General features: G+C 56.4%; 8 protein-coding genes across 8 annotated transcripts; 5 read left to right on the top strand and 3 right to left on the bottom strand.

The window, feature by feature from the left end:
• Nucleotides 1-201: 201 nt before the first annotated feature.
• Nucleotides 202-3036, top strand: WHR41_06574 (uncharacterized protein; the record flags this gene model as incomplete). Its single annotated transcript, XM_069375179.1, has 1 exon — nt 202-3036. One exon carries the CDS (start codon nt 202-204, stop codon nt 3034-3036), a length of 2835 nt encoding a protein of 944 aa, XP_069227881.1.
• A 1637-nt stretch (nt 3037-4673) lies between these two features.
• Nucleotides 4674-6626, bottom strand: WHR41_06573 (uncharacterized protein). Its single transcript, XM_069375178.1, has 4 exons — nt 5812-6626; nt 5637-5754; nt 5450-5573; nt 4674-5388 (listed from the first exon to the last, which is right to left on the bottom strand). The coding sequence occupies exons 1-4, from the start codon at nt 6329-6331 to the stop codon at nt 4966-4968; spliced, it is 1185 nt and encodes a 394-aa protein (XP_069227886.1). The 5' UTR covers nt 6332-6626; the 3' UTR covers nt 4674-4965.
• Nucleotides 6627-7395: 769 nt separating this feature from the next.
• WHR41_06572 (uncharacterized protein) lies at nt 7396-9926 on the top strand. Its single transcript, XM_069375177.1, has 2 exons — nt 7396-8107; nt 8166-9926. Exons 1-2 carry the CDS (start codon nt 8003-8005, stop codon nt 9873-9875), a joined length of 1815 nt encoding a protein of 604 aa, XP_069227885.1. The 5' UTR covers nt 7396-8002; the 3' UTR covers nt 9876-9926.
• Nucleotides 9927-10597: 671 nt separating this feature from the next.
• WHR41_06571 (uncharacterized protein) lies at nt 10598-12627 on the top strand. Its single transcript, XM_069375176.1, has 2 exons — nt 10598-11818; nt 11878-12627. The coding sequence occupies exons 1-2, from the start codon at nt 10809-10811 to the stop codon at nt 12443-12445; spliced, it is 1578 nt and encodes a 525-aa protein (XP_069227884.1). The 5' UTR covers nt 10598-10808; the 3' UTR covers nt 12446-12627.
• WHR41_06570 (uncharacterized protein) lies at nt 12550-13557 on the bottom strand (the record flags this gene model as incomplete). The annotated part of the gene is made up of 1 exon (XM_069375175.1): nt 12550-13557. One exon carries the CDS (start codon nt 13555-13557, stop codon nt 12550-12552), a length of 1008 nt encoding a protein of 335 aa, XP_069227883.1.
• Nucleotides 13558-13918: 361 nt separating this feature from the next.
• WHR41_06569 (uncharacterized protein) lies at nt 13919-16130 on the top strand. The gene is made up of 4 exons (XM_069375174.1): nt 13919-14081; nt 14135-14214; nt 14308-15162; nt 15218-16130. The coding sequence occupies exons 1-4, from the start codon at nt 14004-14006 to the stop codon at nt 15261-15263; spliced, it is 1059 nt and encodes a 352-aa protein (XP_069227939.1). The 5' UTR covers nt 13919-14003; the 3' UTR covers nt 15264-16130.
• A 271-nt stretch (nt 16131-16401) lies between these two features.
• On the bottom strand, nt 16402-17886 carry WHR41_06568 (uncharacterized protein; the record flags this gene model as incomplete). The annotated part of the gene is made up of 1 exon (XM_069375173.1): nt 16402-17886. The coding sequence occupies one exon, from the start codon at nt 17884-17886 to the stop codon at nt 16402-16404; it is 1485 nt and encodes a 494-aa protein (XP_069227940.1).
• Nucleotides 17887-21454: 3568 nt separating this feature from the next.
• On the top strand, nt 21455-23065 carry WHR41_06567 (uncharacterized protein; the record flags this gene model as incomplete). Its single annotated transcript, XM_069375172.1, has 2 exons — nt 21455-22078; nt 22470-23065. Exons 1-2 carry the CDS (start codon nt 21697-21699, stop codon nt 23063-23065), a joined length of 978 nt encoding a protein of 325 aa, XP_069227996.1. The 5' UTR covers nt 21455-21696.
• Between the last annotated feature and the right edge of the window lie 1480 nt (nt 23066-24545).

Below are 24545 nucleotides of genomic sequence, written 5' to 3'. Positions count from 1 at the left end.
TCCACGATCTGACGTCAATCCGTCGATGTGCAAGCGTCTTTTCGATCTGAAGAGGTGTTTTGCCGCTGTCGAGTTTTATCTGCGTCACTAAGCACCGGCGATTCAGGCGGGTTCGCCATCGTCACCTCCAACTTCCTGGACGATTCAACTCCCATTCAGTCGTGCCAGTCACCACGGCACTTCGCTCAACCCGTCTAAGCGATGGGCTCCCGTACTGCCTCCGACGAACAACAGGAAGTAGGGGAGGGACGCATGCGCCTGTCTTCGTATGAACCTCTGAAGTCGTTCAAGAATCCTCTTCCGGAGATCTGGAAACACTCGCCGATCAAGTTGCAAGACAGCTATTTCCTACAAAGTTTAGCCGTCACTCTATCGAACTTCGACTATCCAGCGGCAGTCTTCTGGGGATTCGAACTCTCCCTGCTTTACAACAAAGCATGGGAAGACGCTGGAGGTGTACGCGAACAGGGCAGCCCCCAACGCGGTTCACTTTCTCCCGACGCCTGGCATGCCTTGCAGAAATGCATCAACGGAGGTAAGCCTACGCGCATACCCAGCCATGCCTTGCTGCGCGAGCAGCAAAAGCCAGAGTACGAGGATTACATGGTTTTACTCAGCCCGTTGTTCGAACCAAACTTCGAGAATGCCAAAGGCGTTGTTTGTCAACTATTCTACAACGGTGGCAAAGAAGCTCGTGGGCGCGAGGACGGATCCCGCAAGTCTGGCGCGAAGGATGCGTCGCTAGCCGCGGGCCAAACCGACGAGACGAGCACGATGGACTCATGTGACCTAGCAAACGACTCAACCCCTCTGGACGAGCATCCATTTTTCCACCGCTTCGCCGAAATGATTCCTACCGGGCTGGCCATCTTGGATCACAACGCGCGAGCTGTCTTCGTCAATCAACACTTCTACCAGTTGACCACCCACTGGGGAGAAGATCAATCGTTCAAGTCATGGCCGCAAAGTATCCATCCGGACGACTACGATCGCGTGATGAATGCGTACCAAGATGCTTTCAGATCGCAAACAGAGCTACGAGCAGAGTTCCGCGCGTTGGGGAGTCAGCACCCATGGCGACTGCTTCTCCTGACGCCTCTCGGCACAGAAAATCTGCGACATGTCAGCCTTGGCGAACACGGCGGATTTATCTGCTCCGTCGTGGATATCACCTCAGAGAAGAGCGCAGAGGACGACCAACGCCGAGCAGCCGAGGAAGCCACCGAACGAAAGAGACAGCAGGAGCGTTTCATCGACATGATCAGCCACGAGATCCGGAATCCACTGTCAGCAATGGTCCATTGCGTTGGGGACATCAATGACGTCCTCAAGAAACATGAAGAAACTGGCAAGATTGATCACGTGGCCATTGCCGAATCGCTCGACACAATCAATTTGTGCATATCTCACCAGAAAAACATTGTTGACGACGTCCTGTCCTACTCGAAGCTGGACTCCTCCATGCTAGCTCTCACACCAAAGCCGTGCCAGCCGGAAAGCGAACTCCGTGGCAACCTCAAGATATTCCAACCCGAATTTCGGAAACACAACATCGATTTCAATTGCACAACCGACGAAGCTTACAGGGAAGTAGGGGTAGATTGGACCTTGGCGGACCTCTCACGTATTGGACAAGTGCTTATCAACCTCACCTCTAACGCCATCAAATTCACTTCTCGGAAAGACAAAACACGCTCCATCACTTGCAAAATTTCCGCATCGAAAGATCGCCCCACTTCATACCCCCCAAATCTCGTGTTCTTTAACAAGGAACGCGAAGTGCCCCGACTGGACTCCACTCAGAGACCAGAATGGGGTGGCGGCGAAGCACTATACATAATGGTTGCGGTCATTGACACTGGAATCGGTATCAGCGTGGAGAATCAGAAAAAGCTTTTCGAGCGTTTCAAACAAGCCACGCCGAAAACAAATGAGATCTATGGCGGCTCGGGCCTTGGGCTCAACATCAGCCGCAAACTGGTCCAGCTCCATGGAGGCGAGATCGGAGTCACGTCTGAAGAAGGCGACGGTGCCACTTTCGGGTTTTTCTTCCGGGTTAAGCGCTCGGATCCTCCTGAGAGTGGCGGCCCGAGCGAAGAAAAGGTGAAGCGGCAGACATCTTCCGCGCGTGGCCAGATTCGCATGAGCGGGCTCGATGCGAAAGAGGAGTCTAGCGCCAAGGATCCAGAGGAATCGCGTCGACCGCAGACTGAGCAAGAGCTGAAGAGGACACAGTCGTCCAAGGAACGCGAAATACAGAGCCAGAACCTGAAACACGACTTGGCGAAGGAAGAAGCAACTGTGAGGCAAGAGAGCCATGGGAGTGGTGAGGTGAGGGATGAGGAAAGGCGCTCGGAAGCCAAACACCACGACAAACCCCGCACGGAATCGCAGAAGATGAAGGAAGCCAACCAGCAGACTGGGGCGGGCGGCGAACTTGGGATCACGGGTCAAAGTTTGCGTCCGAGAGAGAAGCTTACACCTCCCTCGAATAAAGACCTCCCGGCATCGACAAATACCAAAGGAAAGGACAGAGCTGGCCCCTCTCCTCCAGACGCGGAGCAGCATACCCAGCTGCCTCTTCGCACGCGAACCAACAAGAACGAACCGCCCCACGCCCTCTTGGTTGAAGACAACAGCCTCAACCAGAAGATCGTCGCGCGCAAGCTCGCAAGCAAGGGCTTCATCGTCAGTTCCGCCAGTGACGGTCGCGAGGCCGTCGACTACGTCATTGACTCGTTCGCGGATCCGAAAACCGCCGGCATCGGCGACGACACCAAGAACCAGTGTGATGTCGACGTCGTGCTCATGGATCAGGAAATGCCGATCATGGACGGCAACACCGCGACCAAGGAGATCAGGGCCAAGGAGCTGGAGCTGAAGCGCGAAAAGCGCGTACCGATCGTAGGTGTCAGCGGGAATGCGGGAGAAGAGTGTTTGGAGGAGATGAAGAGGTGTGGAGTCGACGAGTACATCGTCAAGCCGTACAACATCGAAGACATGGTGAAGAAGATCGAGTCGATGATTGACGAATGAGCTGGACTCACGTCTTGGCATGATTGGCGTTTGAAGTCTGTTAACTCGCGAAGGGTCTGGCCGGTCCCCTGGAGACGGCGAGCTTGCTTCTGTGCATTTGCTTTGTTTTAGCATCATCTCTCGACCGAAGACGGTATCACGAAGACCACGAAAGAGGACGGCTGTAGAAATGAGGCCGGAGCGAGAGCGTTCCCAAAAGCCCCTACGGCCACCCTCCAAAATCCCCGCTCACGAATCGACACGACAAGGCGATGGGCTGGCAGGGAATGCAACCTGCCCTGGTGGCTGCCTGTGCGGAGCGGATCGATCCTCTGCAGGCCATTTCTTGCCACGGCTGTCTGATAGGTGATCGAGAGTTCTCACCTCATGATTTACAATGTGGACATTCCAAAAGTTTGCATGATACCCGGAAGAGAATGGGATCCGGAATTGCATTGGCGACGGCGTTTCAGCTGGCTTGAACAACAGAAAGCGTGTATACCTATCGAACTTTATGGCCGCGAAGCCTACCTTAACATTGACCTTTACTCCGCGTGAAAACTGCCTTTACTTCAATACCCATTTCGCATGTGAATGCTGTCATTTTGAGACTCGGCCGGCACGTGTTGCCGATGGAAATACCTGTCGTGAATGCGCTACGCGCTAGGCTCTGTCAACATTGTTCCCGTGATACACGGTGATGACATGAATGTATGTAAGTCAAAAGTTCCCGTCGGCACTGCATCACCGTTGCATCTCTCATGGCCTTCAGACCCATGAGCATGCAGGGAACCAGAGACGGGTTGGAAGTCGAAGTAGAAGTTTAGTTGGCTTGCGACGCAGTGTCGCACAGCATACCAGGAAGTACAGTGCAGCAACGACGCCACGAAATGTTCGGAGAAATTGCTAAGGATGCCGCGAATGTTCAAAGCGAGGATTTGGACGAGCCCTGGTGTGAGAAGAAGAGCAAACCTACTGCACGTACAATAGGGCCCCCCGCGCGACGCATGAACGGCAAAGGTACCTGAAACAAGTGAAGTCTTAGTAAGAACATGATTTGCAATTTCAATCAATCCTTCAGCCTGCGGGCCGACCAATGCCGTTCTAGATCTGTACTAGATGAAGTGATTTCTTCCGGCGCGCTTGTCATTTTAGGCAAAAAGCTCATAGACTGGAAACCATGCACTAGGTGCATAAGCATAGATCCTCGGGAGTCAAGAGCCCGTCGGAGGCATGGCGAAAATGCCCTAACAGAAAGACTTGAGCACATTCGCTCCTCGCCGACACTATTGATGCCCCAACGGCTGCTAGGAACACGAATCTTGCTCATTGCCAGTTCGGCTCAAGAGTCATCACTCTTAGCGTTTACACATATTGGAACACTACCATCGTCCCGAGCCTTCGGAATTTCTCGAAGCATCGCGATAAGTTGGAGTCTTCGCCTCCTGGCGGCGCCCTAAGGGCGTGTGCACCTGACTCGCTTGTCGATCAATCGATCCCGGTGATGCGCACGCACGGCACGGCTAATTTATCATCTAGCTGGTATGAGCCCTGCCGTTCCGATCGGGGAGCATCCGTGGACGGCAACTGTGTTCGTGAAGAACACATGGCGATCATCAGCGCATAGCGAAAGGATGGTATAGACGTCTTCAGAAGGAGTAGGTGTTTGATTATAGCACCTTGCCGAGCGGCGGCCAATTGCGTCGGCTGGTGTCAAATCTTTCTGTACAACTGTTTTATGAATAGTATTCTACAATTCTTGTGCTCCAAACGAGCATGTATCATGCGCTTCATCAATGCATACTGAATCCGTCGTGTACAAATGACAAAAGTGTTGCAGTCCTGTAGCCCATGCTGTCGAAGCGAAAAAGCTAGAAATGATGAGTAAAAACGAAAGCCCCAAGGTATCACGTCCAGAACCCAGCCCCCCTTTGTCCAATGCGATTGCCCCTAAAACATCCTGCCTGCTTCCCTACCAGGACCGTCCTCTCTTGTCGCGTCTCTCTCCAAGTCTGGACCCCAACCGCCAGCTTCCCGGTAATTGCTTCGCGAGTCTGCTTCGACGGAGAATTCGATCTCTCTCTTGATCCCGCTAGAAGATGTGCCGACGCCAAGTGGGATCTCGTCGGTATCCTCGCTGCCCGTGCTGCTCACCTGGCGGCCGCGGCATTGGACTTGACTTGACTTATTGGCGGAGTTTGATCCGTCCCAGGCACCGCTGCTGGGGTGTGATTTACCGGGTTTTCCCATTGAGCCGAGCGCGTAGCCGCCGCTGCGACTGTGAGATTTACCCATCGTGCTGCGGGTTTTGGACGTGATGCTGTCAAGGCCACGCTTGAAAAAGTCGTAGTAGGTGCGAGTTAGGGCGAGATTCTGTTGACATTGTCAGCAATTTCGACAGGATTGAGCTTGTCCGTAACAGGATTGGACGTACTGCGCCGAGGATGCCGAAGCCCAGCTCGATGTTTCCCCAAATTGCTGCCCAGCAATAGACCCAGCTCAGATCGGACACGGAGAGGCCAAGAGAAGACGCACGAACGCAGGCGAAAGCAGTTGAACTGTGAGAAGCGGTGTTAGCACTGCTATCCAGAATGTCTGCATGAAAGCATGGAGACACATACACTACACCCAAACTCATGAGCGCACAGACGGCGATCTTGTTCTGAAGCGACAGGGTCAAGTTCCAGACGACAGCGACGGGGAGTAGAGTACAGACAACGTCGGCGAAAACAGAGACGGCTATCGTTGGTTAGTTCACATTCAGCTCATGATGTTCGTTGATACAGGGAGCCTTACATGTCTGGAGATAGATGGAATAGATCCTGACGTTGGGATTCCAGCACTTGTCGGCCTGGCTGGTCCAGTACGCCGACACGGGGGAGCACTCCGCCAACAGGACGATCTCTGGCAAGAGGGTGGTGATAACCAGCAGTGTGATAAGGGCCCAGAGTCCGTATCTAAGTGGCCTCGTGTTCTTGATCCGTAGCACCAGCAAGCAGACCGAGACTTTGAGCAGACATAAGATGGGAAATAAGAAGAGCTGTGTGAGCCAGGTCAGGAAGTTGATGTACTGGTAGTCGTCGACTGACAGGAACTCCCGGTGTTTGCCATTTCCATATCCGACGCTGATGAATTGGCACGTTACACGTCCAACGGTGAGCAGGCTGGCAGCTGCGATGGTATAGTCGTCGCCGCCGAGTACCGCGCGCTTTGCACGTACGATCACGCGCAGCACGGTGGTGGATAGTACCAAGATTAGCACCACTATCGAAATGACCAGCAGTGTTGGGCCAGCGTCGTCGTCCTCGCGCGCCATGCTTCACGGTTGTTTTGCCGGGCAAACGGCGGATGAGGAGGCCGTTTCACCAGATCGGTCGGACGCCGGGCCCCCAGAGGAAGGATTCGAAGGAGTGCGACGGGTGCCGCAGCGGCCACCCAGTGATGATCGTCTCGTCGTGATGTTCGTTTTGGCAGGGAATGGATGGCAGCAAAGGAAACACAGATCTGGGCAAGGCAGGGTTTACATGGATACTTGCAGATAGACCCTTCTGTCATCGGGAAGGAGGGTCGAGCCCTGAAGACGCCCACATCTCATCCTACAGTGCTCCCATGGATGAAACGGTACGGTCCACGCATCCGCGGCAGGCGTAAGACAGCCACGAAGAAACTCTGTCTGCTTGAGTAATTCGAAGATTATTGCCCGCGGAAAGCCCAAATTCAGTAGGCTTTGCAAGCGTGCCAGAGAAAGCGAGGACGAGGTGGCTTCGCGAACGCAAGCGAAGGGCGGGACGCGACGATCTTGCCTGTTGCAGGAAGAGCCTTGGGTGAAGATGGGCGCCGCCGGCTCGGGGTGGAGTTAAGAGTTTCACCATGGCAAGCCTCCTTGAATCAGCGGCGGCGATAGCGGGGCCAAGAGATTTGGGTCCCTGCTATCGATCCCGGCAATGGGATTGGCGAACATCGCTAATCGGCAAATGCCCGAATCCCTCGCCATGCGAGCCTTCAACCATCTCACCCAATTTTGCGATTCAGCTGCCACCGACACTGCCGCGGGAACGGAGACGCGGCCGCATCTCCTCGTTAGGAATGCTCCACGCCCCTTCATCTTCTACGATGTTCCCGGTGCCGCAATCGTACCCCACAGAGACAGCAGCACAAGACAGCCCTAAGTGCGTGTCGTGCGTGGCGTCTGCCCTCGGCTTGCAATAGGTCAAGTCTGCAAAAAGGATGAAGACCTGAAGCAATTGCCTTTGCTGCTGTCAGGCACTCCAGGGACGCTGCATTAGCCCACGCCACTCACTTTGCGAAGCCCTTGTCATATGCCGTGCCGTACACCACAGGGTAGACAGCAAAGCTGCTTCCCTGCCACCTGAGCTTCCGAGTACCCGATCCAGCCGTCCCCACGGAAGGGCGCTGCACTGACGGCGCCTCAACGCCTGCTCACACTAGCCGTGCCGCGCCCCCACGAGCCTTTCTTTGTGCGGCTGCTGCTCGATCAAGTCGTTGCCATGAGTCGTGAATTACGGAAACTTCGAGCCGGAGGAGTAAATGGAAGCACCGGCGATACTCGGCGGCGGAGCAGCAGGATCTACCCATCCGAGCCTTTCGACTCGACTTGTCCATCTCCTCGCGCGACCGGCACGTGGCGAGCACGCGGTTGCATGCGGGAAATTGCCGGGCTGGGTTTTCTGCAGATGCTCCCTCGCGCCAGACGCTCATTGGTCTCAATGCCATCAAATCGCCACAGCCCTGCGTCTGCACGGTCGCTAGCGCAGGCATAGCCCACACGAGAGAAGACTGCCGACCTGCCGCGACCGCTGCCGACCCACCGCGTGCAGGCTAAGGTCGTCCTGTCGACCTCGTTTCGCGACTTCATCCAGGATATATGTCGTGAAGCTTTCCTTCGCTCGCCTCGGATACCTCTTCACCTCAAGTCACTCTTTGACAGTCTTCGCTGTGGACAGCGTAGTATTCATCTACTGCTACCATGCGCTACTCCCAGCTGCTTCCCCTCGCAGGCGCTGCGTCCGCCCTGGCGACCCCGCTTGTGCCTCGCAAAGCATGCGCAGCGGATGGCGATAGCTACGACTTCGTACGCCCCCTGTCCTTTTTTCGCCCCTGCATGATGGCTACAGAGCTGACCTTATCAGATTGTCGTTGGCGGTGGCACAGCTGGCCTGGCTGTGGCTTCTCGCTTGAGCACCCAGCTGCCTGACCAATGCATCCTGGTCATCGAGGCCGGTCCAGCAGCTTGGGACGAGGAGAAGATCAACATTCCCGGTCGCAAGGGCAGCACTCTCGGTGGCCCGCTGGATTGGAACTTCACCAGCGTTGCTCAGCCGGACGCGGAGGGCCGCAAGTTCAACATCAATCGTGGTAAGGTCCTCGGAGGTAGCTCTGCCCTCAACCTGATGACCTGGGACCGCGGCGCGAAGGCCGACTACGATGCCTGGGAGGAGCTGGGCAACGAAGGTTGGAACTGGGAGAACTTCATTGCTGCTATGGAGGCTGTTGAGACTTTCCAGAAGGACCCTCGCTACGACGGCGATGGTGTTGGCTATGATGGACCGATCCACTCGGCTATCAACCGCATCATTCCTGAGCAACAGGAAGGCTTCATCCCGGCGCTTGAGAGCTTCGGTGTTCCTGAGAACAAGGCTTCTCTCGGTGGCAACCCTCTCGGCGTCATGACCCAGCCTAGCAACATCCGTGCCTCGAACTACACTCGCTCCTACGCCCCTACCTACCTCTCCATCGCTGGACCCAACCTCCACGTCAGGACCGAGACCACTGTCTCCCGGATCAGCACTTGCAGCAACGACGACGGCGTTGTTGCCGACGGCGTTTACATCGGTGACGAGTTCATTGAGGCTAAGCAGGAAGTCATTCTCTCTGCTGGCTCCGTGCAGTCCCCTCAGCTCCTTGAGCTCTCTGGTATTGGCCAGGAAGAGGTGATCACCGCTGCCGGCATCGAGGTTGTGCACTCTCTCCCCGGCGTCGGCGAGAACCTGCAAGATCACATTCGTATCCAGTCTTCCTACTACCTCAAGGAGGAGTATGCTTCTTTCGACGACCTGCGTGTCAACCCCACCTTCGCCGCTGAGCAGCTTGGTCTCTGGCGCGACAACGAGAAGTCCTGGTACGACTACACTGGCTCAGGTTACTCTTACATGACCTGGGAGCAGGCCCTCGATGCCAACGCTTCTCAGAGCCTGACCTCTTTCGCCCGCGAATCCGCCAACACGTCCAACCCTGTTGACGCCAGGAAGCTCGAGTACCTCACCACCTCCCTCAACTCCTCCGTCCCCGAGCTTGAGGTCATTTTCAGCGATGGCTACACTGGCGTCCGCGGCGTCCCCTCCCCCGCCAACGACACCACTCGCTTCTTCTCTCTCATTGCCGTTGTCCAGCACCCCTTCTCCCGTGGCAGCGTCCACATCAATGCTTCCTCTCCCGATGGCAAGCCCGTCATCGACCCCAACTACCTTTCCAAGCCCTATGACCTGCATGCCGCCAAGGAAGCGGCCAAGTTCAACCGTCGCATCGCTGAGACCGACGCCCTCCGCAAGTTCTGGACCACCGAGTACGAGCCTGGCTTCGATCTCGTCAAGACCGATGACGACTGGCTCCAGTACGCTCGCGAGAACACCCTGTCTATCTACCACCCCATGGGTACCTGCCACATGGCCTCGCTCGAGCACGGCGGTGTCGTCGACGCCGACCTTAAGGTTCACGGCGTGCAGGGTCTGAGGATCGTTGATGCCAGCATCATCCCTGTCCAGCCCAGCGCGCACATCCAGACCATGGTGTACGGTATTGCGGAGATCGCTGCGAAGAAGATCGCCAGCGCGTACATGTAATTTCAAAAGTGTGTATATCTATAGATTGTAAATATTGACGTTATATCTGCATGCCCGCAAGATCACCTAAAATGTCATCATTGGTTTCTGCATGATGACAGTCGATATACGATTGTAAGAAAAAACTGGATGCGGTGAAGTTACCTTGCACGCCACCAGGAGATATCATTGAAGCATGAGCCCATCGTCGGGAGCGCTTTTGTCGGTGCGGGCAAGATTATCAAACTCATCACTGCCGCTCGGTCCCACTGGTTTGGAGCCGCCGGCGCGTGAGTGCATGCTCCAGACCAGCACACAGGTGCCTATCTTTGGTACATGGGCGTAATGGGTCTTAGTAGTCTCATGACATCATCTTATCGCTGCGCTTTTTGCGGGCGCCTGGTTCGCACGTCCCTGTAAACTTTGCGATAGCCTCATCCTGCTAAGACTAATTTGGCTGACTCTCCCATCGTAACCCAACGCTTTGATACAAAAATGCTTGCTGCCAATTCTAGACCGGATCCGTAGCGTTGTTAGAGTTTTAGCACTGGCAAGAACTCTACAAAACCTTAATTTCACTCCACCTCCGCACTGCATGCCCCCCTTGTAGCTGTACGCGCACGTCTCCCACACGTGCGCGTGCAGCTGCGCCCCCATCTTTTTACATGATCGCTAAGTCTCCGATTTATTCTTGTACACTATCATTAATCTCCACATGTGCCGGCTATGATAACAAGGGTTGGCTCGCTCGCGATTTCCTGGACGATATGGCTGTCTGCACCCGTCCTTGCGGCTAACAGCGCGAGCCAACCGAAGTCAGCATCGGCGCCTCTCCCTGGACTCGGGAAACATATCGTGAAGCGCAATAGCAACTCACAAGATGGCGCAAACACTTCATCGCTTCCTTTGCCCACCTGGACAGTGCCGGCCACTGGCTCGGGAACGTCCTATGCTATGGCCTGCAACAGCGAATCTGCCATATATGATACTATCTTGAGCTACGGCATCACCCCTACTGGCGACAGCCCGTATGCTTCGACATGGACGAACACGACACATTTCACGGCTCCGACGACACGTCTTTGCGATGGACGCGTGCGTGTCGTGGGCTCCCTCACGCCCGCTTCTATCGGTAGCACTTTGACCGAGGGCGTACCAACCATCACTTATTCCGGCCCGGCTCCATCTTGTAGCGTGCAGCCATCTGACTGCACCTGGCTACAAAAGTCATACTTATCTGCCACGAGTAGCTTCATGTCATCGTTGTCGAAATACCCCGACGCTCCTCCCGGCGACTCCCCGGTCATGCCGCGTTGCTACGTTCCAGGCCTCTCGAACAAAGCCTGCGGCGAATGCACCCTGCATGGAGACAGCGTTCAGCTTTTGTTCTTTCCCCTTTCCACCAAGACTTCCAAAGACATGTGTGCGACTGCGCCGGCCTCCTCTGTCATTTGCCCGTACGGACCAACCTACGCCAATAACGATACCATGCATGGCTTCGCCACACAACCATGTCTATACATCAACACCGGCCATCCAACCACTACCGATAGCGGACCAAGTACAGTCATCAACAGCACCACCTTCTACTCTAACAGAGCTTACATCTCGTACAACACTCTCTACGCCACAAATAGTTGCGGTAGAGTGGGAGGAACCTATTCTAACGGCGTCGTGACCGTCGCTTCCTCGGACATCTACTCCGTCAGCGGCTATCACTTCCAGATGACCCACGCAGCATATCCGTTCAATTACGCTGATCTCATTCCGCCCGTGCCAGCGAGCGCCTACCTCTGCCAAGCGGATTGCGATTCCAGCGGCAGCCCACTGGCTGACGGCGACGTCTTAAACGGCGTTTTCGGCGGAGGACTCGGCTTCTGCAGCACCATTATCGACGAGAAGTACCGGCCTAGGCTCGCTGTCCCGCCTCAGATGAGAGCCATCGACCCTGCTTTTGAGAGCTGGTATGAACACACCCTTGCCGCTAAACAGTATCAAGCACCTGCTGACTGACCCCTCACAGCCTCCTCGGCCTTGACGGCCTCTACGATCCTCCGCGCCTCATGACCTCCGAGTCTTCCTTGGACCTGCCAACCTACTCTTCCTCCTTGCCAGAAGAGACCAGCTCAGACGCGCAACCTGGTGACTCACCAGCCCAGCAGCCCACGATATCGCCTACAGCTGCGCCTGAAAACCTGCCATCTGTGTCTCTTGGGAGCTCGAGCGAAGAGATACAGGGGCCTTCAATGGATCCTACGGCGTACCGGGAGACGAAGGCGACGCAGACTCCGATTCTCACGACACCGAACTCGGCTCAGATGTCTGGTAGCTCTCCAGCGGCAAGTAACGAAGGTGGTGCTGCAGGCGGGTCTGGAGGTTACTCAAGCGATGTGCCTGGAAGTCAACCTGCAGGCGGGCCCGACGGTGACTCCCGAGGCGAGTCTGGAGACGGGTCTTCCCCGGCACCTGATGAAGGGAACGCAGGTGCGAATGGCGGGACAACAGCGGCGTCGGGTAATGCGGGGCCAAGGGTAATGGTCGGCATTGGGACAGTTGTTATGTCATTACTGTTGGGATGCTTTATCTTGTAATGAGCTTGTTACGACCAGAAATCAGTAAATGTGTAAATATATATTTCAGTTTCGAGCAGTTCTCGGTGGAAGCGAACAGCTAACACGTCAATTGACCACAAGCGCTACAATTTGCCAGTCACCGCTTTCGGCCTTTTCAAAGCATCCTCGAGGGCTTGCCATGACCTCGCCGCTCTTCTTGCATTCTGCTGCGGCCCGTTATGCTCCAACCTCATCCTCCTGTCGAAAGTCTCGAGTGAGACCCAACCCGCGAAGCCAAGTTCGACCAGGACTGCACGCGCCACCTCTTCTACCGGCATGTAGCCTCCGAGATCTTTCTCCAGCGGGAACGGCCTGGCTTCGTTGGACCAGACATGAGCTGGTTGGAGCGCAGGGTCGAACCAAGGGTGGGTTTCGGAATAGGGCGGATCGAGATGCTCGCCATCGGAGAGCTGGAGATAGAAGAGCTTTTCCAAAGGAAGTCGCTGAACCAACTCTCGCAAAGATTGCCGAAGCGCTCTGGCCCCATTCGGTCTCACGCCACTTTGAGCAAATGGGTCAGCCCAGAGCGCAACACAAAGATGGAAGCTGTCCAGGCATAGACCGAAGTTGTCTCGGCCGACGGCTTTGACGATATCCATCGCTTCTTGCCACAAGCTACAATGCGTGCCCCAGCCCAAGTTCTCGTATGCGATCTTGATCGGTGGGCTGTATTGATTTGCTAGATCGCTTAACTGTCGCAACTCCGATGTGATGACACTGCGGTCCCCATTGGCGTTGCGGTCGTAGTTGGAAGGGATCTGGAAATGCTCAGCGCCGAGGACATTTGCGATGGAAAGCCACTCTTGCGCCTTGGCGATACGATCTTCAAGGGGAGTTCGCTGTCCTTCGAAGTTCTCGAACGGGGCGAAAGCGATGATGGCCAGGTTGTCTGTGAGACATTGGCGACCGATGAGAGAAGCAGCTTCAATGATTGAGATCCCAAGACTTGTCGCGTATTTTTGGAGATCGGTGTATGTGATCTCGATACCTTGGAGCGCGTTATCGGCAGCGGCTGAGATTTTATCGGGGAGAGTATGGGTTGCGTGTTGGCCGAGAGACACGCTGGCTATGGCGAGCTGGTTTTGGAGCATAATGATAGTAGGGGTAAATGGAGAGCCCGGCGGGGCTGTTTATAGAGTTTGGTCACGAGCATGGCGGCCGCAAGAGATGCTTTTGAGGTCTGGCGACGGAAAATGAATTCCGAGGAGCAGATGCACTGAGCATCATCGCATTCGCTCGCAGCTGCTCGTTTCCATCAATCGCCTTGAGCCAGATGATTACTCAAGCAAGCTTTCGTAATTACTCCGATAGTCGAGCTGGATTATGCATTGATCCTGTAGATGCCTACTTTCTACTGTGCTCGTGGACAAAGAAACCTCGGCGCAGCTCACCCCGCAAGTCCCTTCGGTGTCTTCGGCCTTTCGTCACATCGGGGTCGCTGCAACACATCGCAAGCCATCTAGCACCAGCGTCTCATTGAACGACGAAAATAGTGGATGGCCGTGGTTGCGGCATGCTCTGAGGCTACTAGACCGCCATGACGTCCGCTCGACCGGCGTCCCATCGGAGGCATGCTTCCCTTGCTTGCAATGCCTGCCGGGACAGCAAGATCAAAGTTTGTGCATACCTTCCTTGATACACGTATCGATGAGATGCTAACGACTGCAGTGCAATGGTGCGACGCCAATCTGCTCAAATTGTAGCAGGAAGAATCGTCTCTGTGTTTACCGTAATCTGGACAAAAGAAAGTATGTCTAAAGAGCTCGCACTGAGCTTATGCGTCGCATCTGGCACGATACTAGCATGGCACTGTGGCCGTAGGCTGACAGAAACCTATACAGACTGCCACTTCGAGTAGCAATCGACCTCCTCTCGGGCCGAGTGGTCGAGCTGCGCCGATTCATGACCGACAATGGCCTTCAAACGCCACCTATGGCGGAGGAGGAAGCTCTGACTTTGAAGACAATCCTCGGCAATATGGGTTACCATGAAGCTGTCAAAGATCTCATGGGGACGGAACGACAGACGAAAGTCTCGCAGCATCCTGACGAAGCAGGAGTGCGAGCACAGCATTCTGAATCTCAGCAAGATTCGACTCAGAAACCGAGCAGTCCGCCAATTGACCTTGAAGAGAGCCGTCTCATTGACGATTATGGGAGCCCGTGGGACAGCTATGATGCATGGCTACCAGAAAACACGCGTCAGCTGCTCGCTTCGCAAAGATCACCGCTTACGGACGACTACGATGTCGGCCTTCTCGGTGCTTGTCAAAATGCGACGCTGCCGATGCTGGAGGACTTTGCCGGAACAAGCAACGAAAACAGCGCTGGCAACGAAGAAAGCCATGAGAGCCTCATCGATGAACTGTCGCACCGTGTTGGCACTTTGACGATTGGACCTGCTGGCCGGACTAAACTTCACGGACCGTCTGCTATCCCCAATGTTGGCGAAGCGAGCGTTCCGGGCGCTACGACTCAGCATGCCACTACAGCTACTTGTGTGCTCTCATCTACTGGCCACAATTGCTCTGCGCTGCAAGTGCCTGAAAAGCTGGAGGAGCAACTCGTGAACCATTTCTTCGACTTCGAGAATCCTTTCTCCCATATAGTCGATCGGTCGATATATGAAAAAGCAAAGGCGGAGGATCAAAGGGGAGAGGATACCGCATACTACTCGAAGGCACTGGTACACGCGATGTGAGTTGCTTCACCTCTGACCGAATCTGCCAGCGAAACGCTGACATTGGCACAGGTGCGCCGTAGGCTCTGCTTTTGAACCTCGATATCACCCCGGATGACTCGGAGACTCATGGCCAGGGCTTTTTGGATGATGCAATTTTGCCGCTGGATACTGGTGGAGAGTTCTCGGATGACATGCTCTTCGATCCCGAGCTGGACTGGACGCTTATGCCGGAGTATCCACCTCCTCTCTGGGACGACGACTATATCCACTTGCCAACTTGACCAATCGCGGGCTCAAGGAATTGCAAGTTTCTTGACAAGCCTGTCTCGACTACGACGAAGCAGTCGCCTGGGATCTCCTCGTGTACGCGTCAGCCACCGGCGACCGGACAGGAATGTATGAGCGCATATTGGAGCTGCCAGCTCTCAGACTGGGCAATCGACCAAATGTGACGATATGCATGACCTCTGTCCGAGAACAATGTGCCGTTCCGGGCGTTGTGATATGCCTTGCTGTCGGGCGTAGTGCGAGTTCTTCCGCCACATCGTTCGCCGGCGCCGGTTCATGCGCGCTGCAAGCTGTCCCTTGAGAATTGAAGTATGCAGCAATTCAAAGCCGCACTATGTCTCCGAAGCGGTCTCTGGAGTCCAAATCGTCCAAGGAGCCGCTTCAACGAACGTACGTACTGCCGCGGACGCACTACGCTCCACGGAGACTCCATTGGTGCAGCAGGAAGCAAGGCAAAGGATACGAAGAAGCTTCTCATGTTGCGTGAAACGAATCGAGGGTCGAAAGGCTTGATGTTCGCCTGGTGCCTGAAGCGTCTTGCGAGAAGTACACGGGTGTCTGGCTGACCACCAATAACTCCATGCTCCAATCCATGAGTTCTTGGCGCAACATCGAGTGAGGCTCCAGTTTCAATGTGATGTGGTGGCGTAGACCGAGAGCTGGTATATGTGGAAGAGGCAGTTCAATTCGTCAATTTCATTACTTTCGTTTTTCGTCGCAGCTATGCTATGCACTCTACTCTTGCGCTCTGCTCGAGCGCGGAAGGCTTTTACGCCAATTCATGCAATAATCCACTCGCCAGCGATGCCTCAGCTCTTCAACAAGAGCGAGCAATCACAGAGACATGCTCCGTCCCAAATTTGAAACCCCAAACCCCAGACGCCACGCTCCCTAACAAACCCCTCCCAATCCCACCAGCAAACCCCACACCAAGATCAATCATCCCCACAACAACATCCCAACCCTCACCCCTGTGCAACGCCCCTACTCCCCCTCCACCCCTCCGGCACCCCCGGCACACCTCCGCCCTGCCTCTTCTCCGGCTGCACCTCCAGCCCCGCCAGCGCAACATTAACCCTGTGCAGCCTCAGCAACAGCGTCCTCTCCACCTCGTCCGCCGCCGCGCTCGCGTCCGCGTGCGTCTTGGCGCGCGCGTCCGAGGCCGGCGCCACCAGCGTGCCGCTCACCAGGTCGAGGCGGAAGGGCAGCGCGGCGGTTTGGATGAGGGTTGTGATTTCCTCTTCGAGCGCGGCTTCGGGCGTGGTGGCTTGCGAGGTCGGCGGCGGGGGAAAGGTGGCGGCGAGCGAGGAGAGGGTGATTTGCGAGTAGGACGCGACGTGCGAGGTGATGCTCTTCTGCCGGATGTGCGCGAGGAGCGCGTCGACGTGCGTGCGGCCGTGCGTGTGGCCCGCGGGGCCGCCGAGGAAGACATCGAGGTTCCAGTCGGAGTAGTAGCGCTGCAGGGTGTCGAGGCAGGCGCGGTACTTGGCGGTCGTGAAGAGGGAGATGGCTTTGCGCATGTGCGGTTCGAGCTCGAGGAAGGCGCGGAAGGGGCCGCCGAGGACGCGGCGGGAGAGGTCTTCGCGGGTGAGGGTGGCGAGGGCGGTCAGGCCGCCGTAGATGGCGATGTCGTTTGCGCTGGCAACGGCGCGGGTGAAGTCGAAGTTGTGGATGGGGCCGTTGGTGGTGAGGTCGAAAGAAACGGAGAGGAAGGACTCGGCGGCGTCGCGGTAGTTGCCGGTGCCTAGGAAGGCGATGCCGTTTGCTGAGGCGGAGATTGGTTGGAGTTTGGCCAGTTCCTCGTCTTTCACGCCGACGCTGCGGAGGCGGTTGCTGTTGGCGAGGACGGCGTTGAAGTGGCCTGTGGCGGCGGAGCCGGTCTGTTGGGCAGAAACGGCTTGGACGAACGCGGTGAGGAGCAGTCGCAGGGTCATACTCGCGACGTGGGTCGGTGTGGTGCAGTAGTCACGCATCTTGCCGAACGCACTGTAGGCAGCATTCAAGCCGACTGTCTGCGCGCTCTGAGGCGGCTCGTTCTCTGAGGCAGGCAACGGTGCGGGCCCGCCGGTGAGAAGCATGTGTGTTGCGAGATCCTCCTGACCCATTCGGATGCTCTCCCTGATGAGGTTATTCTTGTATCCCTTCAGCTCTTGTTCCAGCCTGCTGCTCTCGCGCTTGTTGGCGTCTTCAGTCCTGTCAACCCATTCTGTGTCCAGCTCGGCCAGCTCGTTGAAACCCAGCTTCTTGGCGAGGCCGACGAGGCGCGTGTAGAGGGCGACATCTTTGCCATTCTTGGTAGAAGTGATCGCTATTTGCAGGGCTTGCTGTGCGAGAGGTGGGCAATTGCCGGCGACGTGGGCGAGGCGTAGAGGGTGTAGTGGGGGTGTGTAGTTGCTGCTCCAAGCCTCTAGTTCGAAAGTAGGCGCCGACACACCAGCATTGTGAGCCATGTTGGCTGTGGCTATGATGGTGAGATTGGGCTGTCGTCGATGAGCTTGTGTAAAACGTCGCGAAAAGCAAGACAGCAATACTCGGCCTCCAATTGTTGTCGACCTGTAAGTACTGTAAGTGAAGGCGTTCGGCGTTTGGAGATGACGCTCAGAGCGCGGAAGCTCCCCCGGGCGCCGTAGTGAAGCCGCGCGCCGCAGCCAGGTCTTGGCGCTCACGCCGCGAGTATAAGAACTTCTTTCCAGCCGCCAATCTCTGCTTTCTTTTCTTCACGCGACTTTGTGAGTTCACCCAACCAGCCCTACGCTTTCGCCTGCGCCCTGCTAACAGTTCCTCCTAGACTTCATAGAATCATTTCTATAGTAAACGTCCATAACTGTGTTCTCTACATGAGCCACAGACTCCAACCTGGCTGATGAGCCGATGCCCCGAGCCCAAGAGTGATGCCGACGTGCGCAGCCTGTCTGCGCGGCGATGATCTCAGCCCAGTCCAGTGTCTGGCTTCGGCCGGCTGGTCTGGGAGGGTTTGGCGGTATGTCTGACAGGTCCTTTCATCTGTTTGATCTTGCGCGATGGCGCGAGATGGCAGGAGAAGGGTGTGGGTGGGAAGAGCTTTCACACGGCGGAGGCGGGGTTTATGATGGTCGTGGCTGGTGCGAGGGATTTCGGAGTGCCGTGAAAAGGTCTGCCAACGGAGCTGTATGGCTGCTTCAGCTCTTCACGGACACATGAAAAAAGGAGAGGCAGCTCGAGAATGTCCTTGTGTGCCTGCATCCGCACTCCCACAACCGCGACTAGTATCATCCCCGACCGGCGATGTGCTCACACCTACATTCGAACGCCAAGTTTTCTCGGCCCAAGGATAATCAATAGAATATTTTCCGCAAGGAGCGCATTCGATCTCGAGTAAGAAAAAAAAAGGGGAAAAGAGCCTGTCAGACAAGCAGATCAAAACAACGATTTCCGCTGAAAGCGATCCTCTTGACCTCACCTCACGACAGCCTCACCAGACATGTACAATCCGACCGGGGGGATCGCTCCTATCTCGAGCGGCGCCAATTCCCTACCATACAAAGTTTTTGCTTGCCTTGAGGAAATCCATCAGATATCAAGCGTACATAGTGTATACTCAAATCACAACCTCAACCCTAATCTTCCGTTCAGGCGTTGAGCATCACTGGAAAAAACTCCCCGCAATGGTATCCGTGGTGATGTCTAAGGTACAGATACGGAGTGCTGAGGTACTTCATGAAGTACGCTTGCTTAGAATTAGCCACTCTCTCTCGCGGAGTACAGCCGTCCACCAGTCAGTCTGAACAGTGTGCCTATTTTCTAGTCATCGTACGGATCTTGAACCGAAATGGCATCTCCAAGAGACTTCCTAGAACGCCCCTCCCCATCCCATCCCAGTCTTCAGATGCAAAAATCTTCCTCAAAAAGGTCTTCCTGCCTCGCATCAATCACCAAAAAGATCAAAAGAACACGATTCCGACGCGGGGAATTGAACCCCGGCCTTGTCGGCACTGATCCTGGAATGAACCGAAGATTGAGAGCGACAAATCCTAGCCACTAGACCACATCGGAAGGGAAGATGTTGCTGTTTGGATGAGGGCAGAGGGGGGCTTGGCGGATGTGAAGTGAGGGCTGAGGATTTGGTTTGGGAAGGGGCGAGCGTTTGATGGGCTTTGGTTTACGTCCTTGCGCAACATGGCGAGGGCGTAGGGGGGAGTTGATGTGCTTTGGCTTTGGTAGACCAGGGAGATTTCAGGAAAGGGCAGTCGGATGGTCGAGCGGGCGGGAGCGAAGGCAGGCGACAAGGAAGGAGGGTGTTGAAGATCCGAGATTTACCGCGGCGCTCTGATCAGTGTACACGAAGAGAGAGTTCTGCGAACTGCTTGGTCCTGTTGAGCCGAAATGCTGCTTGAGCTTGGTGACGCGCTGTGAGTTCGCGTCTGGTGTGTGATCCGTGCGTCAGAGGTCGTTCATCATGGTGTCAGGATTGCTGCAGCAGGTTCTGTTCGCGGAGCGGTTTTCTTGGCCCGAAGGCTGTATAGAGCTCGCAGGTAGAAAGCTGCATCCTGCATCGGGCAGTTGCACTGGCAAGCGGGGTTCGAGGTTGATAGGCTGTCGGGTGTGGACGATTTGCTTTTTCTCGAGTAAATCAAGAGGACCGGCTTGAAACGGTAGTGCTTGCAGAAGTCAAAAGAGACACGAGAAGATGGCACAAACAGACCGTTCGGTGGCAATGCTGGCCACACCAAAGACCTAACGCGCAACGGTGATGTTCATGCAGCGTGGAGACCGGCAGACAGCAGCCGGTGAACGACGCTGCAGGACGTCAATGTGTGGGCCGACAAGAGCTAACATTTCATCCAATACTGTGAGAGCGCGAACATAGAGCAGCATGATTCAAAGAATGTGTAGAGCATCATCGACCCTGGAGATCTTCTGGAAAGGTGGATGGATGGAGTCAAACGTCGGTGGTCGGGGTCCGAAACACCGACCACCGACGTCGACCTCTCTCCGCGGAACGGCAGCACTGCAGCGCAGTGAGTGCATGGCCACTGCTGGAGGACGAGACAGCGAGGTTGGAGTAAGGGAGTGATGTCTTCGATTGGACGAGTGTAATGGCACCGCAATGGGCGAGAATAGCAAGAGTGGAACGACGCGATGTTGGTCCTGTTGGTCCTGATCCTCAGCCCAGAGAGGAAGAGGCTCTGCGACCACGTGAGACATTCAGAGCTCAGCCTCGCTGACTGCTTGTGCTGGAGGTACTGTACACTGTATAGGAACACTGTACACTGTACACCGCAACAATGCAATGCTGAAGCATCCTACCCATGGTTATGAACACCACAACGCAGGGCGGCTTACTTGCTTTGCGCACGCGGCCTGGCCGCGCAAGCATTTCCCTTGCGGTCGGCGCAGGAGGGCGTGGTATACAATGCGGTGTGCGGCGCGGGTGTGGCAGAGTGTTGGTACTGGCGGCTGGACGGCGAGCTGAGTGGAGCGTACGCGGCGACGTGCTTGGCGGGCCGGTCATTCTCACGCGGTGCATGCAATGCCGCGTACGTGAATAGCAGCATGCGAGCGGTGCCGGAGATTTATTGCGTGCAGTGCGTGCAGTGCGTCGTCTCTGTGGCCGCTGGGTGGCTGGTAGTGCAGACAGAGACCCTCCTCGCGCTCCTCGCGCTCCTCCAGCGCCGCCAGCCGAGCCAGCCGCTCCACTCGTCGCGCTGCCCCGCAATGCTTGGCGGCGCGCCGGCGAAGCTTCACACCTCATCCGGCTCTCCATCGCGCATTCTCCGGACTCCGTCGCCGCCTCAGGCCTGTCGCACCTCCCAGCCCGCAGCGCCGTCGCCCGAAACATCGCGCCAGCCAGCCCGCACTGCACTGCACTGCACTGCACTGCACTGCGCGCTGCCCTCTGCACGCAACTCTGCTGCACCCGCCGCGTTGGCTCGATCCCCATTCTCCGCCCTCCTCGGTTGGCTGACCTCACTCACGCCCTCGCGCCCTCCCTCGCTACCTTAACCATGACGTCTCCCCTGCCGCGCGTATTCTCCGACAGGTAAGGCTGCTGCGCCTGCCGGAGCTGACCCTCCTCGCATGTCAACCTCTCGCTTTTTCCAGAGATATATCAGCCTCGCCTGTCCCGCCTTCATCTCCTTGGCCTTCCCTATCCTCATCTGCCCTGCATCTGCTAGCCATCCACCCCGGTAGCACATCACATTGACCGTCTTCAATTTCATTTTCTCGACCACCTCCCTCATCTTCAGCTCCTCTACCACCTCCCTCCACATCAACACAACATGAAGCACGCAGTCGCAGCTTCGTCTTTCCTGGCCCTCGCCGCCGCCTCTCCCCAGTTCGGCGGTGGCAACCAGGGCCCGAACGGTAACCACGGCGGTCCCAATGGCGGCGGCTATGCCGGCAACGCTGGCGGCGACTGGTCTGGCGCTCCCTCCTGCGTCTCTTCCTGCTGGCAGGACCTCCGCAACTCCAACACCGACGCCAACGACTGGTCCTCCTTCTGCACCGGCGACCAGCTGAACACCCTCAACGACTGCATCGCCAACTCCGACTGCGACCAGACCGACAAGGACTCCACCTACCAGGTCATCGCCCAGGCTTGCGCCAACGCCGGCCAGAGTGTCAGCGCCTCTCCCGAGGCTACTTTCAGCGCAACGAGTGGTAAGCCTTCCGTCCCTTTCTCCGCTGGTCCCTGGGGCAGATTTGGCAATGGCAACGGCAAGGGAGACTGGACCACCAACTCCGACTGGCAAAGCTGGACCAGCGCGCATCCCACTCCCACCGTGACGGATTCCGCTGCGTGGAACTCCTGGGCCAGCTCTGCGAAATCCGACTGGTCGTCTTGGGCGAGCGTTAATGGCGTTCCGGCTGCTTCTCGCGGTGGTTTTCCCTTTGGCGGTCCAGGTCCGTGATTTTCCGTCTGACCTCTTGAGTTTCTCGCGTCCCGTCCGCTTTGCCAGTCTTGTCCATCTGCTTGCCATGCCAGCACCAACCACCCTACACCACCTATCCCCCTTCCAAACAAACACCAAGCTAACATTCTTCCCTTCAGGTGGCTCCGCCTGGCCCTCAGCCTGGACCACAAACTCCGCCTGGGCCTCCGCAGTCTCTTCCTGGCAAACCCAAACAACCGGCGCCCCGGGCCCCTTCGGCGGCGCCTGGGGCCCCAACGCCAACGGCTCCAACGGCGGCCCCGGCGGCTGGCACGGCGGCAACGGCGTCGGGCCCTTCGGCCCCGGCGGCCCAGGCAACGGCTGGGGCCCCTGGAGCGACGCCTCCACCGGCTCCTGGACCCAGGGCCCCTGGACCTCCTGGTGGGGCGGCAGCGCCTGCCCGCCCAGCACCTGGAGCGGCTGGACGAGCGGACCCTGGGGCACCGAGGCGCCGTGGACGACTTGGAGCGGCTGCTCGGCCGAGACGACGGCGAGCAGCGTCGTGACCACCACGGTTACCACGGGCAGTTCCACGGGCGTGCAGACGACGACTAACTACGGCATTCGCGTCGCGGCTGCGTCGGATTCCGCGGCCGCGACGTCTGGTGGCGCGCAGGCTACGGGCGCTAGTGAGGGCGCGGCCGCGGTGCCGACTGCGATGGTCGGCAGCGTTATGGGCGCCGTTGGCGTGCTTGGTGCTGCGCTGTTGCTGTAAGCGGAGGCGGAAGAAGAGAGTTGATTTGCATTTTTTGGTAATGCATGAGGGGCGCAAGATTGTTTTGATGGAAACTTTTGGCTTGGAGAGTTCCAGGGGATGCTATGATTTGAAAAAAGGCTCTATACCCCCTGCACCCACGTTCGCTTACGATGAGATATGTATGGCTTTTGGTTAGGTGGTTGGATATAATGAAGATTGTTACACTCTTGTCTTGATTTCGTTTTCAATTGCCTCCGACTGTGTTCTCGCCATCCTTCGTCTACGGTGCCATACACAGGGGGAACCACTGCCATCGAGCAACTGTGCGTCTCCCTCTTCCTTCTCGCCACTGAATTAAGGTATCCATCCTGCCTCCACGGAACTGTTCTTGAACAGTGGCTTTGATGCTTACATACTCACACGGCTGGGATCAAGGGCCTCGGAGGAAGGAACGAGGGTGCTTACTGTTTCTCGGCTTGGATGGCGTCAAGTTGCGGAAGCGATCTTGTGTCTCCTCTGAGGTTTGTGCTCTTGCGTGATGGAGGCATGTATTGGCTTGCGTCTTGCCATCTGGGGGGCGACGGGGTTGAGTGTGGTTTGATTGAGGCAGGGGGCCTGGGAGGATAAGTATTGTGTCGTGTGATGCTTGAGCCGGGAAGTTTCATTACGGTCGGTACGAGGTTTGTGGGTTGTAGTCCTGATGTACTGGGGCTGCGGTGTTGTTGAGGGACCGACAACGTGAGTACCGGTGGAGACGCTAACGATTGCTCTGCGGGATCCGAAGAGTGGCTGTCGAGGGAATGGTATGTGGTTGTCTCGCTCCATGGACGCTCTGTGTTCTGCTAGCTGCTTGTGATCTGATCGACTGGGGCTGCCCTACTTGTGTGTGCGCTGCTATTCAACAGTCTGCTGTATCTTGTACGCGAGCAGATTGCTATGCAAGGAAGAAATGGGATCGCATTCATACACGGAGGACCATGTGCTTGATCTTGAGGCTCTGCAACGGCATCGAGAGTCATTCTGATAAGATCGTAACACTACCGAATCTCCTCTGTACGTCAAAGCCGGAGGGTCTTGCCTCAGGCTTCGCTCTTGCCCTTGCCCAAAAAGTTTTGCAAGACTCCCTCTTCGCCCTCGACTCCTTGCAATCCGGGTGTATGCTAATCTACACCGACATCAAGCTCGACAACATCAATGAGTCGTAGGCGGGGGATTTGTCTCGGGCTCCCTCTCGCCCTCACCAGGTCCTCCAGAACGCCCTCCTCGCCCTTCACTCCTTGCACTCCGAGTGTAAGCTTATCCACACCGACATCACGCTCGATAACACCAGTAATCCAAAGGCGGAGGATCTGTCTCGCCTTCACCCAGGAAGTCCTGCAGAACGCCCTCCTCACTATCGACTTCTATCAACCCGCGTGCAAGCTCATCCACACCGACATCAAGCTCGACAATATCAGAAAGTCAAAGGTGGAGGATCTGCCTCAGACGTCGCTCTTGC

The sequence above is a fragment of the Cladosporium halotolerans genome, assembly GCF_011745625.1.
Source record: "Cladosporium halotolerans strain TM138-S3 chromosome Unknown Sca23, whole genome shotgun sequence".
In the NCBI taxonomy this organism is placed as follows: domain Eukaryota; kingdom Fungi; phylum Ascomycota; class Dothideomycetes; order Cladosporiales; family Cladosporiaceae; genus Cladosporium; species Cladosporium halotolerans.
The sequence above is the reverse complement of the archived record's forward strand: the minus strand, read 5'-3'. Positions and strand labels throughout refer to the sequence as shown.

Excerpts from the sequence above, each read along its gene's own strand:
- WHR41_06573 (XM_069375178.1), bottom strand. The coding sequence starts at position 6,331 with ATGGCGCGCGAGGACGACGACGCTGGCCCAACACTGCTGGTCATTTCG. Across the intron at positions 5,755-5,811 it reads TTCCATCTATCTCCAGACAT|CCGTCTCTGTTTTCGCCGAC; the intron begins GTAAGGCTCCCT and ends AACCAACGATAG. Across the intron at positions 5,574-5,636 it reads CTCATGAGTTTGGGTGTAGT|TTCAACTGCTTTCGCCTGCG; the intron begins GTATGTGTCTCC and ends CGCTTCTCACAG.
- WHR41_06572 (XM_069375177.1), top strand. The coding sequence starts at position 8,003 with ATGCGCTACTCCCAGCTGCTTCCCCTCGCAGGCGCTGCGTCCGCCCTG. Across the intron at positions 8,108-8,165 it reads ATGGCGATAGCTACGACTTC|ATTGTCGTTGGCGGTGGCAC; the intron begins GTACGCCCCCTG and ends TGACCTTATCAG.
- WHR41_06571 (XM_069375176.1), top strand. The coding sequence starts at position 10,809 with ATGGCCTGCAACAGCGAATCTGCCATATATGATACTATCTTGAGCTAC. Across the intron at positions 11,819-11,877 it reads GACCCTGCTTTTGAGAGCTG|CCTCCTCGGCCTTGACGGCC; the intron begins GTATGAACACAC and ends GACCCCTCACAG.
- WHR41_06569 (XM_069375174.1), top strand. The coding sequence starts at position 14,004 with ATGACGTCCGCTCGACCGGCGTCCCATCGGAGGCATGCTTCCCTTGCT. Across the intron at positions 14,082-14,134 it reads GCCGGGACAGCAAGATCAAA|TGCAATGGTGCGACGCCAAT; the intron begins GTTTGTGCATAC and ends TAACGACTGCAG. Across the intron at positions 15,163-15,217 it reads AAGGCACTGGTACACGCGAT|GTGCGCCGTAGGCTCTGCTT; the intron begins GTGAGTTGCTTC and ends ACATTGGCACAG.